At 35.1% G+C, this 19,569-nt stretch overlaps 1 protein-coding gene across 1 annotated transcript in view; it reads right to left on the reverse strand.

The window, feature by feature from the left end:
- The window catches only part of MALRD1 (MAM and LDL receptor class A domain containing 1), a 245,916-nt gene that overhangs the window by 172,696 nt on the left and 53,651 nt on the right, over nucleotides 1–19,569 (reverse strand). The window contains exons 15-18 of the mRNA XM_062633694.1: nucleotides 16,765–16,917; nucleotides 16,524–16,629; nucleotides 14,880–15,247; nucleotides 12,330–12,742 (exon numbers count right to left, since the gene is read on the reverse strand). Of these exons, the coding sequence (XP_062489678.1) occupies nucleotides 12,330–12,742; nucleotides 14,880–15,247; nucleotides 16,524–16,629; nucleotides 16,765–16,917 (1,040 nt within the window). The remainder of the gene's footprint in view (nucleotides 1–12,329; nucleotides 12,743–14,879; nucleotides 15,248–16,523; nucleotides 16,630–16,764; nucleotides 16,918–19,569) is intronic.

Below are 19,569 nucleotides of genomic sequence, written 5' to 3' on the forward strand. Positions count from 1 at the left end.
TCTATTTCATGACAGTATGAAAGACTAATTATTATCAGCTTTCACTGGTGGTCACATTAATCACAGCAAATCATAACAGAATGGTTGGCTTCACAATCGTGTAAAGCAGTTGAAACATAATTGTGATATAAAATGACGGCAAGACATTATCATAAGTGACATATTATGATTAGCTCTTTTGGTACTTATTGTAATACCATTATTCATGATTAATTCTAATAAGATTCATGTGAATAAATCATATACCCTTATACAAATCCCACTGTGATGAAAACAATTAAGCAGGTTAGAGATGTGTTATGGAACTTTTTAAAGAAAACCAGTCTACTATTTCATTAGAGCTTCCAATACTGTATACACCTACTTTCTTGTTATTGTCTATTGTCAAGGAATAGGAGAGGTTAACATTTGAGAAATATTCTCTAGATGACTGAATAAGCCTTTTTTCTTCTGACTCTTGCTGAATGATTAAAAAAATCAAGCAAATGATTAAGGAAACAGTAAGAATTTTCTTTTAATTTATAAATCCCTATTCATAAAATTATAGGGCTTTCTCAAGCAATACATTAAAAAAATAAGAAATGGTTTTGCTGATTCAATGGAGTTCAAATGTTAAAGTTATTTCTTTGTCTCTTTTCATTTTATAAATGCTTATGCTACATCTTAGACACAGAGACACATATTAAAGCTTCCACCTTATTCTGGAATATTGCATAAAATTTCAAGTATATTTTTCATCATTTGTTCCTCAGCTCAACAGACAATTCCTTCAAAGGAATGAAGTATAAATGGTGGCGAAAATACTATAATACCACTTCATGGTTCTGTTAGTTCTAACATTCTTTTGTCGTAGTTTACTTACTTGTGATTATATTTGTGAAGAAATCTTACTTTATAGAAGTAATGAAATACTGCTCTGAACTCAAACATGCAAGCTGCTTCTGTGTAGATGGGTGTCTCAGTTCTTTCAATGAAATTTTATTGATATTTTGGAAACATCTTCACATCAAATGTAATTTAAAAAAATATATACGTTGCTATCCCCAGCCCTTCTGATCTCTGAGGAGTGACTGGAATGCAAGGTTATTTTCTGCCAGATTTCTACACTCAATACAAGAAGCAAAGTAAATAAAATTGATTTATTCATAGATTATGTCCATTAGGCAAATGAGTATCTAAGAAGATGGATATATGTCCCTTAGTATGGGTATGCTGAAGATGGGTTGTCATAGCATAAAATGTATATAATGTGAAAGAGAACAGTAAATGTAAGCATTGCTACTTACTACTCTCATCTCAATATGGGATTCTATTTTTCCCTCAGAATATCCACAAATATTTACACTATTATTCTAGTCTTTTATTTCCTGTTGAGGTTAAGAGGGGGGCAATGTACAGCATTTCTACCTATAGCATAAAAAATGTTTGAAACAGAACAAATGAACACAACTCTTACTTTGAAATGCTATGCAAAAAAAAAAAAAAAAAGAATTCTTTTCAGTGCAATTTTGACTGGCAAAGACACAGTTGTTTAAGTAAAATTTTGACTCTGTTTTTGAAGCATGAATAATTAAATTACTCATAGTTACTTACTCATAAGTAACCTAAAATTCAGAAAAAAGGCAGGGAATTTGTTAAGTCAATTTACACAGTTATTATTAAGACAAACCCAAGCCCCCTCAAAGCTACATTATTTTTCTGGGGGATTGTGCTGTGCTCTGACAGATGATTACTACTTCGCCCAGGGGCTTTGCTACCTGTGCCTATCTCCCCAGCCATCCTTATGCATCATTTTCCATCAAACTTTCCCTGAAGGAGTCTGTACTTCTTCACCTTAAGATGGAATACTTTTATTAAAGGTATAAAAAATATCCAAAGATAGTAGAGGCAGGACACAGCTCTGCAGCATTAATGTGATTCAGAATAACCTCCTTATTTCTATGATGATGACTATGATAGTATTACTTAAAATCTCCCCAACAATTTTTATTTATGTATTCATTCATGTACTTTCCTGGGGAGTCTGTCACTTTGGCATATAGCATGAACTCAGTATGTAACTCAGAAAATGTAACAGGGGTGTAAATATAGATTTAAAACTGAAAATAGAACCAATTTATGAGTTAGTGTTGTAGTGTAAAACTTAGTCTCTCTGCAGCTGTGGCTAAACATTGACCACTTAAATTAATTTGCTAGCTGAAATTCTGCAAACTTTATAAGCTATTATTAAACAACCTCCAGGGAACTCATCTACCATGAAGCTCATTTCACATTTCATATATTATTTGAAAGAGAATAAATAGATCTCAATTTCTCCAGCTTTCAGAGCTCTAGAGATCCAGTCTCAATGAAGTCTATAAAGGTAGCAAAAGGTATGAAAAGCAAAATGTACTCAAATACACAAAAGGATTGTTCCCTTAAGATCTTACAAAAAATGGTTTTTTGAAGGGTGAAGGAATGTTATGACAAGTGTTAATAGAGGCATTACAATGAGTAATACTGTTCTGTATAAATGTTCCATTTTTGCAATAATACTATTTGTTGTCACTAGCTATTTCCCGCTGAAGGTTAGCAAAATAAAATCTTAATTTCCACACATGAATAGTTTAAACTCCAACACAATAAATTCCAAAAACTGTGAGGTATTAAAAATTCTGAAGATTTCTGAATGTTGAGGAAACAGTGTTATTAGTTCTAATGTAATTACTTAGTAATATAGGCAGACAAACTCTCAGGTTTATCACAGAAAGTGTCAACTGTTTTATTAGTAGTTGGAGCATGCCAATTTGGACTAGGTTTGTTATAATCGTTTCTGTCAACTAACAATGTGATTGGTGTGAAGAGGAAAGAACAACCACACAGGTAATAGTACAAATAACTGACAGAACGCTTTGTGATCAAAGCCTTTTGTTGTAACTTATTGAAAGCAGATGAAGGATTGAAAGTCTCATACATTTCACTACATTTTTCTGAAGAAAACTACTCCTATATTTTAATGCCATGCATAAATAAAGTAAAATGTCTCAAAACATTTCATCAAGAAAAGTAAGCAAATATAAGTGGAGACAGACCCTCAGCTACTAGAAAGGCTATCAATATTAGGTCACCACCATATTTTAATAATATACATAGAAAAGCTGGGTATTCTACTGCCTATATTCAAAGCCCATCAGTCCGTTCCTTTTGTGTCTAACCAAAAATGCTTTAGAAGTTAATGTCTCAAGACTTCAAAAGTTGAAACAAAGTCCTTTCACACAGGTGTCCAAGTGATCTTAAGGTTGTACACATCAAATACAAAAAAATGTGTGTCAAATATTTGGTGGTTTACAGCGTTTGGTTTTACAAGATGATAAAAACATTAGTTCTAGTTCAATAAAGCACTTTATCACACTTCACTATAAGCTTGTGAACCCTTATGCTTATATACGATGTTTTTTCAAGCATTTCTACACAGTACAGGAAAGAACCACATTTCTATCCCATTTCAGACTTTTCACTGATGTCAGTGGGACAGCTGACAAGCATAATATTAATAAATGTTTACATATTCCGAGAGTCAGTGCTTTACTGTATTAAGGCCACAAAACATCAAGAGAAACATCATGTCTTCAATCAGTAATATTAATATTGGGAGAATTATTGTGCAAGCAATATATAGTTAGCACCTAAAAATTTTTGAGAATCTGGCTTTATAAAACATTATATCCTGCCCACATGTGAAACATTCATCTAGTAATTACAATTTCACAAGATTATGGCAGAATGAATTTATTTTCAAAAGCAACTTAGATTGTAAATGTGAAGTTAAAAAAAAACACCCCCCCCCCCAAATGAACAAAAAAATAACTCAATCCAAAAACACAAACCCAGAAAAATGGAAGAAAAAAACCCAACCCTTTAAGCCTGAAAATATTTTTCATTCTCAAAATTAACTTCATTTCTGTTCAGGTGGCTACAGGGACCCAAAAAATGCAACTGAACAAAACCCATGAAATATTTAAAATACTTTCCTGGTATCTTGCATGATTTCTTTGTTTTTAAACTGTTCTCTGTGCTTTGAAATCCACTTGTCAAAAATGACAATACTGATGTTTAGAAATTACTTTAAAAGAAATAAAAAAGAGAAAAAAAAAATCACATTACTTTTTGCCTTTCAGATATACTGCACTGCACCGCATACATTTCCAAGACGTAAGTTCTCTGTATTTTACTTCATACTGTCGATACTGAATAACCTTCACTATCAACACAATACTCAGCACCAACCACAAAGTCTTACCATTGTTTTTCACTCTTTTCCACAAGTGTCCCAATTCCCTCATTGTCCATTCACCATGTACATTGTTTCTCAACTAGATTGTGGACTGGTGAAGAAACCTGAGCATGAATTGTCCAGACTAGGGTCTACAAAAGTTTTGAATGAAGCATGGACATAAAATATGTCAACTTTGGTCCCTGGCCCACTATAACCCTCCAAGGCAGTTTTCTGGTCATGAGGACACGACATGGTGAAGGAGCCTAGGTCAAGTGCAAGTATTAGAACTGTCATAACAAAAGACATTGATATTTCAACAGAACAGACATGAAGTAATCCACATAATTTGGCCTGATATCAGTATCCTCTAGCACCCAGCTCCCAGACACCTTGTAACCATCTCTGCACGTTGCATTGTGCCAGGACAAATTCTAATATGACCCGAGAGTTAAATATCAGTAACACAGCAACTCTACAGAGATATCTAGGTTATACCCTGGGCTGCATAAAAATAGCATGGCCAGCAGGTTGAGAGAAGCAACTCTCCCCCTCTGCTCTGGTCTTGTGAGATCCCACCTGGCAGTACGCAACCAATTCTGGGGCTCCCACCATAAGAAAGATGTGGACCTACTTGAGTTGTTCCAGATGAGGGCCACAAAAATGATCAGAGGGCTGGAACACCTCTTCTATGAGGAAAGGCTGAGAGAGCTGAGGGTTTTATCAGCCCAGATAAGAGAAGGTTCTGGTGAGATCTTATTGCAGCCTTTCTATACTTAAAGGGGCTTTATAAGAAAAACGGAGTAAAACTTCACAAAGGTCTATAGTGGTAGGACAAGGGACAACAGTTTTAAATTGAACAAGGATAAATTTAGATTAGATATAAGGAAGAATTTCTTACAATGTTGGTTGTGAGACATTGGAAAACCTTGCACAGAGAAGTTGTGGATGCCCCATCATTGAAGGTGTTCAAGGTCTGGTATGACAAACTTTGAGCCACCTTGCATCTAGTGTAAGATGTTGCTGCCAATGTCATTGAGGTTGGATTGGGTGATCTTTACAAATTCCTTCCAACTCAAGCCATTCTGTGATTCTATGATCAATGAAGGATTAAAAAATGGTGGTAGCATTTCCTTTCCAATATTATTAGTAGTCAATAAACAAACAATTGCTCCAGAGGCAACTTCACAGCAAACTATGGGTCTGCCAGCAATCAGAGGCTTCACATTGCCACAGTGAAAAAAAAACAACTGAGAATGATGACTATAAACAGATAAGAAATCAATAGAAAGAACAATGTGAAAATCAAAAAGTAGTGTGCAGCGTGCAAACAAGTGTCAGGGATGAAAGACATCAACACTCAGATCAGGGATGAAGAAAAATAGTGGCCAGAAAGAGAGCTACCAAGCTGCAGCAAATATGGCTGGATATCCATGTGTTTGGATAGAACCCCAAGTTTTTCGTTGCAGAAATGGTTGGAAGAGTAGGAAGCAACAGAAACATATGGTAAACTTTACAGGCCAGAAAAAAAAGAAAAAAAGAAGGAAGAAAAATCCCTGAATAGTCATCTCAGCCAATTATTAGAAAAGTGCAAAGGAGAAGGGTACTAGGAAGATGAAGAATGTGAAACTGAAAGTTGAAATTAAAGCTGTTGCTCAAAGGAGTGGAAGTCCATGATGACTACATCTTCGTGTGAAAATTGTTACGAAGCAATAGATCAAAAGCAGTAACAGAAAAATGAAAGTGATCACAAGTGGGAATTGAAGGTGAAATAAACATAGAAGTCCTAGATAAATTCAGAGCTGCTTCAACACCAGATTTTAATGGAAGATATGTAACTGCTCAAACACACATTTTCAAACTCCTACTGAATGTTGGCATGCACTGAAAATAAGGCCCTGAACAAGGAAGCAAGCACACAGTCAAATCCAGGCAGAAGGCTAACAACACTTGACAACAATAAACCTGGTTCAGTAAGAGCAAAAGCAACTGGAAAAAGCCTGAAATCATAGTTAGAATATCAAAAAGGGTGATCCTGTCTGTGCACTGAAAGCTGTCTGCAGCACAATGCCTCACCGCATGAGGACAGATGTACCAGAGGTTATGTCAGCTGTCCAGTTAATGGCAGTGTGTGTCTCTCAGTGGGCTGCTGCCACATCCACAATAAGAACAAAATAGGCAGTACATCAGGGATGGAAGGGTATAGCCTCATTATTGTGAAAATAGCTGTTAACAAACTTTTCTTTACTTATTGACCGCATTCACAATTTCTTGCACACAAAATATCCCTCAACAATGAATTGTACACAGGCCATCCTAAAATAGGATTTTTTGTTCTGATTATGTTGCATAATAACTTCACAGAGTACCTCTCATTCTCTGTATTCATAGAATCATAGTATGGTTAGGGTTGGAAAGGACCTTAAGATCATCTAGTTCCAAGCCCCCTGCCATGGGCAGGGACACCTCACACTAGACCATGTTGCCCACAGCTCTGTCCAACCTGGCCTTGAACACTGCCAGGGATGGAGCATTTACCACTTCTTTGGGCAACCTGTTCCAGTGCCTCACCACCCTCACAGTAAAGAACTTCTTCCTTATATCTAACCTGAACTTCCTCTGTTTAAGTTTGAACCCATTACCCCTTGTCCTATCACTGCAGTCCCTCTTTGGCGCCCTTGTAGGCCCCCTTCAGATACTGGCAGGCACTAGTTTCTTTCTAACACTATGAGTAGTTAGGGTACATCCTAGCTGCGTGTACTGATATGCAACTGTAACAGGCTGAAACATAGTCTTCTCACATTGCTTTTCGCACTAGGAAATAGCCTCTTCTTGGAACAATAGAAAGGTATGCACAGGCTTCCAGTAAAGCTGCATGCAACTTGAATGTGAGTAAGCTTGATCAGCTCCATTTTCTGGAGTACACCAGTCCATAATTTCAACCTGACACTAACAGGTTAATGATTAGAGAAGACTGGAAAATCCTCCCACATTTAAGTTAACCTACAAAAGTATTAACTTTGTTCTAGGATTTACAGCAACAGAAGAAAAGAAAAGACAGAAGAAAGAAAAAAAAAAAAAAAAGAAAAAAGCTGTAGCTGTAACTAGTCATATTGACAGTCATCTACTGTCTTGTAGATGCTGTAAGAGACAACTCACATCATACTATGTAACATCAAATGACACAAAAGCATTTTACAAGACAACTAAGTTAATTCTTTTTGATACATTTACAACCTACAGTAAAATGCCAACAAAGTCCCTTGAATGAGAACATCTGAAACAACACTGGTCAGCACTTATGCTTTGATAGCTTAGCCTGAATAAGAGACAGGCATATTCAGAACACCAGAAGAATGCAAAGACACAAGTCACATTTTGTTTTATCAAAACAGGTGTCTGTTTCAGGAAAGGATACATTTTTTTCCCCAAACTGGCAAAACATCAAATATACAAAATTGTCTTGTGAATGGTGCAACCACAATAGCTGAAAACAGCATGTTGGAGTGTCAAAGATACAAACAGTAATGTACAAAAAAGATAAAGGAATGAACTATGCTTCACCTGCCTGTTTTCCCATGTTTGGTCTTATTCCAAGCCAAGAAGTCTAATTTGCACCATAGCCAACATAATCAGGCATATATGTTTCAGAATCAGGAACTTAAAATACAGGTAATTTGTATTCTGCACTAAGAGCAACATAAAAATAGCACATCAGGTATTAAGAATAGTAACCAGATGTCTAGGGTTGAACAGTAGCAGTCTTTTTTCTCCTCCTTAATAGCTTGTGTGATGCTGTGTTTTTGACTTTCAGCCTGAGAACAGCACTGATAACACCAATGTTTTTAGTTGTTGCTAAGTCATGTTTACTCTGACCAAGGACTTTGTGAGTCTCATGCTCTGCCAGAGAGGAGGGGAAGCCAGGAGGAAGCAGAGACAGGACATCTGACCCAAGCTAGCCAAAGAGGTATTCCATACCACAGCACGTCATGCCCACTATATGTTAAACTGGGGGCAGTTACCTGGAAGGACTAGACCACTGCTCAGTTGGACTGGGTATCAGTCGATGGGTGGTGAGTGGTTGTGTTCTTTTCCTTTGTTATTTCCCTTATCAATATTATTATTGGTGGTAGCAGCAGTGATTTGTGTTATACCTTACGTACTGGACTGTTCCCATCTCAATCTTTCAGTTCTCCTCCCCATCCCTCTGGGAGCAGAATGGGTGGAAAGGGGTGAGTGACAGAGACTGCATGGTCTGATTTACGGCTGAGCTTAAACCACGACACCAGAGAAAGAAGGCTGGTTATTATTTGTGTCTGTAGAACATAGTGTTATTCTATATTCATAGCAAATGTATTATTCGAGTTGTCAATCAGTATTCTACTACTTTGTAAGCTAATACCTAACTGATGATAGGATTAAAATTGTTACAGTGGATTTGGTTGTTTACTTTTCTTAACCACTTATAAAAATAGGAAAATAGCAAATGTATCTTGTATCTAATTGCAATTTTATTTTGCATATAAAGTTCCATAAATCTAGTATATTTCAATAATTTTTCATTATTTATTTTCTCCTGATTTTGGTCCTTGTTTTTCACACTTAAAGGGAGAAAGTTTTACGTTTGAAGGGAAATGTAAGGTTTTATATATGATGCTCAAAATACTAAAAGTTTTAGTAATTATACTCAATATAGTATTAATAATTAATCAAGTACAATGTATTTGCATTTTTTTAGTTTCATAACAGTCAACAAAAAAGACCAATCATTATTAAATAATCACAAAATATTAGACTCCTTTATGCATTACTTATGCTTTACATTACTTATGCTGAGTATCAAAGGACTATAACCACCTTCGCTAACAGAAATAAAGATATATATATTGCAGATAAGCAAAAAGTGAATTGGATTGGGGTAAAGGTTATTATAAAGGTAATTATTTTTCCTTTTTTTTTTTTTTTTCCCCTCAGCAATATGTTTTGCAATATAGTCGTCTTAAGTATCTTATGGTGGACACAGTAAATATGTGATTTATATTATGACTAAAAACAGACTATGCTGCCCAAAAGGACTGAAGTACAGAGTTTTGCCATTGTTCACATAATAACAACCATTTCATTTTTCTGTATCCAAATGAAATTTGAATTCATAGAGCAAGCTAAGACAGCTATATTTCTCTAAGAATTTTTGCACTTTCTTTTGTTCAGAAACTATTTCAGGTGTTATGATTATTGAAGGGAAATAAAAGCAAACACAATTCGTCATCAATATAAGTAGGCTACCACAGACAGATTTTTATTTTGCTACCTTTTGAAACTTAAGGAAAATACATGTAAGTAAATTCTCAGAGGGAGTAAAATAAATGTAGACCAAGTACATTAAGAGCCTATTCTTTTTCATGTTGATACAAGTGTCCCATATAATAAAAGGGGCATCTTGAAATATATTTAAACTTGTAATTGTTACAAAAAAAAAAAAATCTTTAAAAAAAGTCTAATTTCTTGTAAATTATTAAATCTTTTGCAGATTTCTATGTCATACCAGTTCTGAATTCAAAGGGAAATTCTAAATTACTACAGCTGCCAAACTGAGTTTTATAAGCATGGTTTTTGGACCAATTTTGTTATTTGGCTCAGAAAAATGCATTCCTTTCATTTAAATAGGTTAACCTTAAATTTCCCTTCCACTCACCCAGCTACTCCTGTTCTGCTCCCTGATGTCACATTTAACCCCCTGCTGTAAAACATCTGATTGAACAGCAGCAAACTTCAGCCACTGTTTGATTGCAGCTAGAACAAAGGTTTCCTGAGAAATTTAAGATTCTGAGGTTTAGTGGGAGCTGGTGTGAGCAAAGGAAGTCCTTATGTGTTGTTCACCTTTGGGTTTCTGCCAGAGCATTCAATTAAAGGCCTTACAGTTTCATATCTATAGAGTTCCAAACTTTCAAAAGGTGATGAGGCTTTCAAGAGATCCTCAAATATCTTGCTTTGTTGCATTGAATTTTTAGCTGAGAAATCATCCTTTTCTTAGCAGTTAATATATAGGCACAGTCATTTATATATTCCCCAAGTTAGCTTCCTATGTTGGTAAATAAACTGAAAACATGAGTTTGATTCATAATGCCTCTCGGAATAAATGATAGACTTACATAGAGAAGAGGAAGAGGTGGTGGTATCAGCTCTTCTAGATATATGATCACCTCTTACATTTTGAAGAGAAAAAGCAAGATATAGGTTTGTGTTTCAAAAACTTAGGTCATCTTTGGTCCACTAGGAATTTCTGAAAATCTTAACATGACTGATGAGACACTCAGGCTAGAAATTAAGAAGATTGGGAAATGAAGATACATATTTTGACCAGGAAATTACTAAAAAGTTCTATCTTATTTTCAGACTCTCAAGAAAGGAAAATCCATTCTCAAGTGAATCTAAACATTTTCTTTGATGTATGGAGGTGATCTACAAGACTTTCTTGATGTGAACAGATGTGAAAACACTAACTTTATAGGGTGTAGGGTGCAAAACATAGTAAACATAGAGGCTACAACTGTAACAGTCAGCCAGCAGACAGCCCCAAACTGACAGGCTGTTATAGTATACATCTCAGTATAAAAAAAAATCAGAGAAAAAGTGATAACAGACTGTGAAGATTTCCCTATCACCATCACATCCTTAGCCTTGGAAGTAACCAAACACTATACACATCAAAGGAAAATTGGAAAGAGGTCAGCACATGGCAACTTATTAGCAAAAGAACAACTTCTTCTCCTCAAAATTCCTGAGTTTTGAAAGGTTGCAGGTTCTGACACAGCAACCTGTCATAACAAATGTGATACACAAGAAGAAACATAAGGTCTTGACCTCTTTCTTCTGAACAAATAATCACATTATATCTTACACTCCATGCCCAATGACTATGGAAAGCAACACTATATGAAAAATTTGCAAGATATTTTCATTCCCAGCACAGAACAGGGCAAGTGCAATGGAAAACCTTACAACATTATCACTTTAAAAATATTTTAAGTTACTTAACAACCTTTCTAGCTCTCAGGAGGTCAAGTATATGACACATGGGTTTATAGTTCTTTATACAAACTACCAGGTGAAGGACATGTTTTCTTATTTAAAACACTAACACAGAAAAAAAAAAAAAAAAGAGGAAAAAGAAAGTCTTTGTTAGCATTATATTGATGCTTGTTTACATTTCTACAGCAAAGGGTTTTGACCAAAAATGAGCACTCTTCTTCCAGCTGGCTTTTCCTCCAAAGAGGACAGAACTTCTTTCCACTTAAAAATTATATTTTGTGAAATGAATATGGGACAATCTAAAGAAAATATTGCATTATAGCAGACTTAAAAGGAAAACCTTTCTTTTTATAATATGCTTTAGGGGGGTTCCAAGTTAATTTTATGACCAGTTGGCAGCCAAATGACCTAATATCTCTCGCTCTTCTAGTAAGCCTGCAGGTTCATTAACCCAACCAGAATAAACAGATTATGCATAGTGAAAGGTAAATAACATATACAAGTTTAGATTTGTAGCTGTAACTTACTATAGTATCTTTTTCCAAATGATATTTGATCCTTGACCTAGCCTTTCACCCAAACATTTCAAACTGATATTTTTTGTGACATTATACATTTAAAGATTAACTTGCGATGCTGGAAAAATAAGGCAGAGAAGAGGATATTCCTTATAACAGTCCTTCTTTCATGAATGAATCCATTTTTTTGCCAAATAGTTCTGTAGCAGATTCAGATAAGGTAGTTTCACCAAATGCTTAAAAAAAAAAAATAACACCTCCTTCAAATGCCATATGTTCCTGTTCAAAGCATTAAAATTAAGTATTTTAGGGGGAAAATAAACAAACAAACAAAAAAGCCCTCCCCACCAAAAAAAAAAAAACCTGAAACAGAAACCAGACATACTTAATGGAAATAAAAATAAGCCTTAAAAATATATGTCAAAGTAAATTTGATCAGACAGCTAGAAATAGCTTTGAGATTGCTATTATAACAGTTATATACTTCATTCAGCAATTAGGCACTTTGCAACCTAGAAGGATCATACCTGGAATGGCTTAGAGCTGCTGATGTAGAGTGTCTGTCGGATCCATCTCTTTCCTTGATTTCCAAACTTGTACCACAACAGCCATCCACCAGTATTACTCACAGTTCTCTGAAAGACTGACAGCTTGTGAACTTGTTTTCCAAACATATGATAATGAAAGCGAAAAATGCATGTTCCATTGGCAGAAGGGTTGAAGAGAGGACTAAGCAAAACTGCTTTATCTTTAAATCGGTGTGGATCAGAGGACTCCATGTAGAGGTAGTGTCCCCGCACTGTCCCTGTTGTGTGATCCTTTAAAGGGCCTGTATTAACTGTGGGGGTTGGACCCTGTATTCTGATCCAGTCAAAGTCATCCTCAACATCCTGCTCCCAGTTGCACAGCCCATTTTCAAAGTTACACTGTAGGTCAGGGTCTGAAACATAAACAGAACAGACTGTCAAGTGAAAGCAGTATCAAAAGGTGATTGTGATTTAATGTAGTTTTCTCCTTGCAAAAATGTCTAATACAGAGAAAATCACATATCTTTTTGCAAAAAAAAAATCCCTCTGAAGACTAAACATGCACTTCCCTGGACCACAAAAGAAAAATAAATCTTTACTTATTTAACTCCTTTTCAATATGTATCTGGCAAACTACATAAAAAATGTATTGAATAAATAGAACTGTAAATAAATTTTTGTTACTAAATACTATTAAATTTATGTATTTTTTTTAATTTCAGCATGCCAAGTTTTTTAACTGAAATTTTACTCAGTTAAGTAGTTAAGGAGTTAAGACTGAGGTTAATTGGAGTAAATAAACTGCACAATTCAGTCCTGTAGGTATGTGCAATAACTGATCTAATACGTTTTCGCACAGCAGAAGTAGTCCTAAAATGGGTTGTGGTTTAGATCATTATTATCCTCAGTGATAGCAGCATGATAGCTTTATCAATGCAAAATTCAAAAGAGGCATTTGTAACAGTTTATTATGATAACTTTATTTGACACCAAGGCAAAATATATTGATTAGCTCAATTACTTTTAATTTAAAAAAATAAAATGTGTCTCAGAGGTGGAAAACTGGCATTTCATCTTCAAATCTGCCCCTCACAAACAGTAACTGACACAATAGCCTTTCTGTTAATTAAGCTGTTAATTTTTGATGCTTAAAACTGCAAGTCATATTCTCTTACTGTAGAACTCAAAATGGGTTATGAAGAAGATAAACATTTTACAAGTGGGAAAAATGAGATAGGCTGCAAAGCCTTCACTTTCTTTTAAATTCAGATCAGTGTTAAGTTGATATTCAGAAAATATCAGTGCAGCCTCATATGCTTCCAAGCACATAAGTTGTCCCCTGTTCGTCAAACTCATTGTGATTTGCATTATTTAGTTACCTCAGGACATGATAAAGCAACTGCTAGGCAATTTTGTATTATGTTAATGTTCTTGAGTTCTTAAAATTGATGAATGCATCCTTTGGGGAGAAAATCATCAACAGCACCTTTCCACACTACAAGGTGAATGTCAAAAATGTGACCGACCCAAATCTTTCTTCAGTATTTAGAAATTCTTTCTTTAAAAAGGGATAGTTATGCCCGGTATGGCTAGTGTCTTCCAGTACAGATACTTTTTCTAGGTAGAAAAAGTATAGGTCATAAAAAGAGATAGGACATACGTTCCTCTTGCTCCATATGCGTCTTCCACTGTATTTCCATCAGTAGAATCAAAGGCAAAATCATCTGGCACACTGTGAATCCTTTCTTTTAACTTGTAATGTATGCGTGTGTTTGTCATGGTTTAACCCAAGCTGGCCCCCTCAACCCCTCAAGTGGGATGGGGAGAAGAATAACAATAGAAATAATGACAACAATAATACTAATTCTAAAAATGATAATAACAGGAAACAAAACCAAAACCAAAAAAATAAAAGGTGAAATAAAATTTCAGAAAACCCAAGTCATGCACAGTACAATTCCTCACCACCTCCAGACTGGTACTCAGCCTATCTCTGAGCAGCAATGGGGACTCCCAACCAACTCCTCCCAGTTTATATACTAAACATAACATACTGTGGTATGGTACCCCTTTGGCTAGTTTGAGTCAGGTGTCCTGTCTCTGCTCCCTCCCAGCTTCTTGTGCCCCTCCTGACTGGTAGAGCATGAGACTGAAAAGCCCTTGATCAGGGTAAGCGCTACTTAGCAACAACTGAAATACCTCTGTGTTAGCAGCATTGTTCTCACACTAAAGCCAAAACACAGCACTGCACCAGTTACTAGGTAGAAAATTAACACTATCCCAGCCTAAGCTGAGATAGTGCTTTATTAAAGTTAAAGAAATACGATTAGTTTGGATAAAAGGGATTGAACCACATTTACCCTCAGTTATAACACATCATATGCATTTATGTTAAAAAAAATAAAATTCAATCTTTTTCATCAATACCTATATTCAGTTGAATGAGCACTGGCTGTGACATTGATAGGCTGTAACTTTTTTACTTCAGGGATGAATTTGAAAAGTAAAATTTGGTTTGATATAAAGTGAGAAGTAATGGAAATTACTTACTACAGCTGTCTTCATCTGATGCATCCCCACAGTTATCCACAAGATCGCAGACCAGTAAACTGTCAATACATGCTTTTGTGTCTCTGCACCAGAAATGATTAGGACCTTCACAACTTAATGCTGGAGGTGGAAGAGCACAGTTTTCAAATGTAATATCATCAATAGCTGAGACACCGTCATAAAAACCTAGACTGATTTTATCAAGTGAGAATTGGAAAGGATGTGGAAGGCGCCCAAGCTGAATGACTTCCTTCAGCCATTGATCTCCCTCATTGTAATATGCCCTCCAAAGGACAGTAGGTTGTTTCAGTCCATCCACAAGCAATTGCATCTCTGCTGCCCCAACTGAATGTCCATAATTGTAATACCTAAAAAGATTTTAAAAAAAAAAAGGGTGAAAAATAATGAGAATGGATCATATCAGGTATAATGGCCAGTATCTTTTTTTTTTTTGCTATAGCTCTATGAAATATAGGCATTCCACAGTGCCTATTACCTAGCTTCATGTAATTCAATCTAGCTACATGTAATTCAACCCACTTTCTGAATGATGCTAGCATAGTCTGCTGTATCAGTCTAAGGCTCATTTCAAGAACTGAAGATCATGAGAGAAACAGCACACTTCATTAAAACCCATAACTGAAGAGACATTTGCTTTCATATTAAGCAATGAACACTGCTCACTCGGGTTGCATACGTTTTATAAATTTAATTCAATATACAATTGAAAAGTTTCAAGAAGGAAAAACAGGACACTTACTGAATGCAAAAATGCACATTCTACCTGTGTTATAGTTAACATCTTTTATTTTACAGCATTTCTGGAGCATCTCAAAGCATTAAAAATCATAAATACTTAGGTGAGCAACTGTACAGCAAAATTGGGAACAGAACCAACAGTTTGTAATTTCCAGACCTATACTCCAATTTCAAGTCTTGAGTCTTTGATAAAAAGACATTTCCTCTTCCTATGGCAAATGTATTTGACAGCACCAAGAAAAACGGCACTTAATATCATCAAAGTCAGACCAAACATTTATTTAGAGAGTAGCACTACTTTTGACCTTAGTAAATGAATCATCATAACTTTTTCTGGCCCTCTTTGACAAGATTGCACAAAGACTGAAACAAGACAGTAACTGAAAGTTGATTGTTTTGTGTTTTGTTTAGTCTTTTTTTTTTTCCCCTATCTGTGTATATAACCAAAGGATTGGAAGCAAAGCACCAATTCTGGCACTGGAGCTCCTGCTTAAAGATGGTACAATCCAATTTGAATACTGTAGGCAAACCAAGGAGCTACTAGATTTTTAGATGGTTTCCTTGAACAAAATTCCACAATGTTTTCAAATCTACTGAAGTAGAAACATTAGCATTTTTGTGGTATTTGTCTGTGTGTATGTAGACAGAATCCTTTAACATAATTATACTCCAAGCCTGACAACAGTCATCCCTATGTTTCAATTCTGTTCTCCAAGTGCTTCAGCTTATTTCTGCATGTTTTCGGTGAAGTCTGTATGATTAACAAAAAAACCCAAATAAATACTGCAGAGGAAGGTGTGTCTATTGTAAACTATAACCTCAGTTTTAGTCCAAGAGAAACAATGTGAGACGATCCATACATTTTAAATCTAAGTTATTTCATACCAAAAGGACAATGTGCAATTTGATCCAGTTTGTCTGAACTTTGGGCTTCGTAGCTGAGCTATTTGTGAAATGCTGCTGCTGGTTTTCAGAATGAACATGAAATGACCTATCAAATTAAAAGAGAAAACAAATTTTCAGGCTGAAGCAAAAAAGTGTTTCTAAAAGATCTTAAGCATTCATGGTCTCTGCTTAAAATCTGATTAAAGGGCAGATGTATCTATTCAACTTCTCTGTTTCTTACCTTCAGGCTTGTCATATGTGTGATCCCGGAGGGGAGCTTGCTTCTGAAAAGCAGGTGCAAGATCACTACTGGAACTTCTTACCCAGTCAAAGCCATCTGCACTTGCAGCTTCAATCCAGCCACAGCTTTCGCTTTCAAAGTCACATACAGCAGCTGAAATTAAGGAAACATTTTACTTTATCTCTGTACATGACATTACTAAACAAACTTTGTAGTATAAAAAGGCCATAAAATATTTCCAGTATGTCACCAATATTTCCTTCTTCTAGAAAGAAGTCTAGGAAAGAATGTGAGGAGGCAGAGTATAGCCTCATACCAGAGATGAGGTATTTGTTTCATAACAGTTGGGTAGAACAGCAGTCACACAGGAACAACCAAGCCATCATTATATGCAATGCATTCAGTAAAACAAGCCCTTCCCTCTAAAGGCACTGCAACCAAAGCACTCAAAGCAATTGAGGAGGTGCTGAAAATAGACTTCACAATCCTCAGGTTACAGAGCAAGAGAACACAGAGCACACAAAGCTGTAAAAAGCCTTCTGCAAGATCTTGTGGGGAATCGGTGTTAGAGCCAGAAATCAAATCCCTTTTTTCCTGAAACTCAGCAAGTGTACTAATAATAACAAAGCTCTTCCTCTAGTTATAATGCGAATTAAGTAAAATATTGGGCATTACTGAGATACTATGATATTGGTAATCTCTGAAACACAAACTACTGAAGTGAAAAAGATTTGGAAAACATTCAACAGCATTCTTCAATTCTTCATTTAACAGAGCAGTGACACTTTTAAAAATGTGTATAATACAGAGTGTCATGCATAAATGAATGTTAAGAAATATATATTATATTAAAATGAACATGTTTTTTCTCTTTCACACTTAAAAAGAATTAATCAAAATCCTCATTAAATCACAAAATTATGTTTTTGACTCCCACAAGTATATGGCCTTTTTATAGAAAGCATTAAGAAATTATTTCAATATTTTAAAAGTGACAATTAATTAAATACACACAACAAATAAAATACTCCGACATAACTGTCAGAATTCCACCATTATCTTTATAACATTACAATTTCCAGTGGCCATATCACTACAGTATAGGAAATGTACATTTCAGAATCATATGAAGTCTCTTGGAGAATAGAATTATATAAAAGTTTATTCATGGAAAATATGGAAATCTTTTGGTTTTTTTTTTTCTCTTCTTTAAGAACTGTGTCACATTAAGTCATATATAATTTGTTAGAAAGAATAAAAACAATATTAACTAGACATATTAGTATTGTTGGTTAGGGCTCTTAAAAATATAACATTCTGTGAACAGAAATCTTCAGTTATTAATGCTGCCTCAAAAAAAAAATCCATTCCACAAACATGGAAGACCAATTAACAATTAAGGGGTCAAAGAAAATACAGGTTTGCTACACATAAGGCGTACATAAGAAATGTCAATGATAAAACTTATATAGATCAATTGTGAGAAAAAAAAGTAGAAGGAAGAATTTTTGGTAGCATAAAATGAAGACAAGAATATTTGCAAATATTCAAGGACTTGGCATGATGGAAATGACTGAAAAATCCACTGACAGAACATAACGATAAGGGAATATGGAGAGCTATTTCTGATTTGCTTTTTGCTCCATTGAAGAACATGTGCCATATTCCCAGAGGAACAGTAACAAAGAATATGACAAACCTTGGACACAGATGGTTACACCAAAAGGGGCAAATAAAGAAGACACAATTGTTAAGTCTAAGCCCATACTTCTTGCATCTGTAATTTGTAATAGAGACAAAGGATAAAAGAAAGGATGCACTAGACTATAACTTAAGCATTGTTATTATATCAAGCTAAAATAAACCTGAAACCTTCAACTAAATCTTAAACCAAGTATTTAACATCTGGAATACAGGGTGAAATGCGCTTGGCTCTTGATACTTAATAACACTTCAATTACCTAATTGCCCCATAACACTTTCCACTGGTACTTCTGTTTCAGACAGATTATACAGAAAGAAAGGCTGTTGCTTGGTTACTTCTGTAATTTCTTTTACAGTGAACACACACAAACTAATCTGCCTTTTCTCTTAGGACTTTATTTTCTGTCTTTCTCCTATTTCTTATTTTCTTACATGCTCTCTTTCTGCAGCAAGTGGCCCTATGGACTCTGCCAGGCGGTCTTCTCCTCATATTTGAGGAATTTATTGCTAGTTAAACTTTTTTAATCATCATTACTGTATTTTGACATTTAACTCACCAAAAATTTCCATCTTTTTCACCCTTTTCTTTTTGGACATTATTTCAGCTATTTTTTAATGCCTTTTACTTCTAACATATACTTTTTATATCCATATACTTTGCTGCCTCTTTTAGTGGTTTTTTTTAACACTCAATAGTCATGAAGGAACCATCACTATCACAGAAATATTATATTCACAGTCTCACCCCAAAATGAGACCATGAGTATACCATTTAAGGGTAGTTTGTTTTACTGATGCTTATTGAAAGCTACCTTTACATTTTCAGCAGACTTAGTTTTCTCTGAGATGACTTGTTACCACAAAACTCTATAGATTTCTTTCTGGTATTGGGTTCTTCAGCAAAATACTTTTATGGTTTGAGGAGCTTCACCCAAAGACCTTCACAAATCAGATGTGCAGTTTTTCTGAAAGTTGAATGATGCTTAACAAGAATTTATGAAAAAGTCTTGATGAAAATGGTATGTAAAAACAGATTAAGACATTAACATTTCTGCAAGGGTATAGAGTTCATCAATCGCTACATCCTCCAAAAATCTCTAT

This window comes from Pezoporus occidentalis, unplaced genomic scaffold, assembly GCF_034315485.1.
Source record: "Pezoporus occidentalis ecotype Australia unplaced genomic scaffold, CSIRO_AGI_Poc_V1 ctg40, whole genome shotgun sequence".
NCBI classification, from domain to species: Eukaryota; Metazoa; Chordata; class Aves; order Psittaciformes; family Psittacidae; genus Pezoporus; species Pezoporus occidentalis.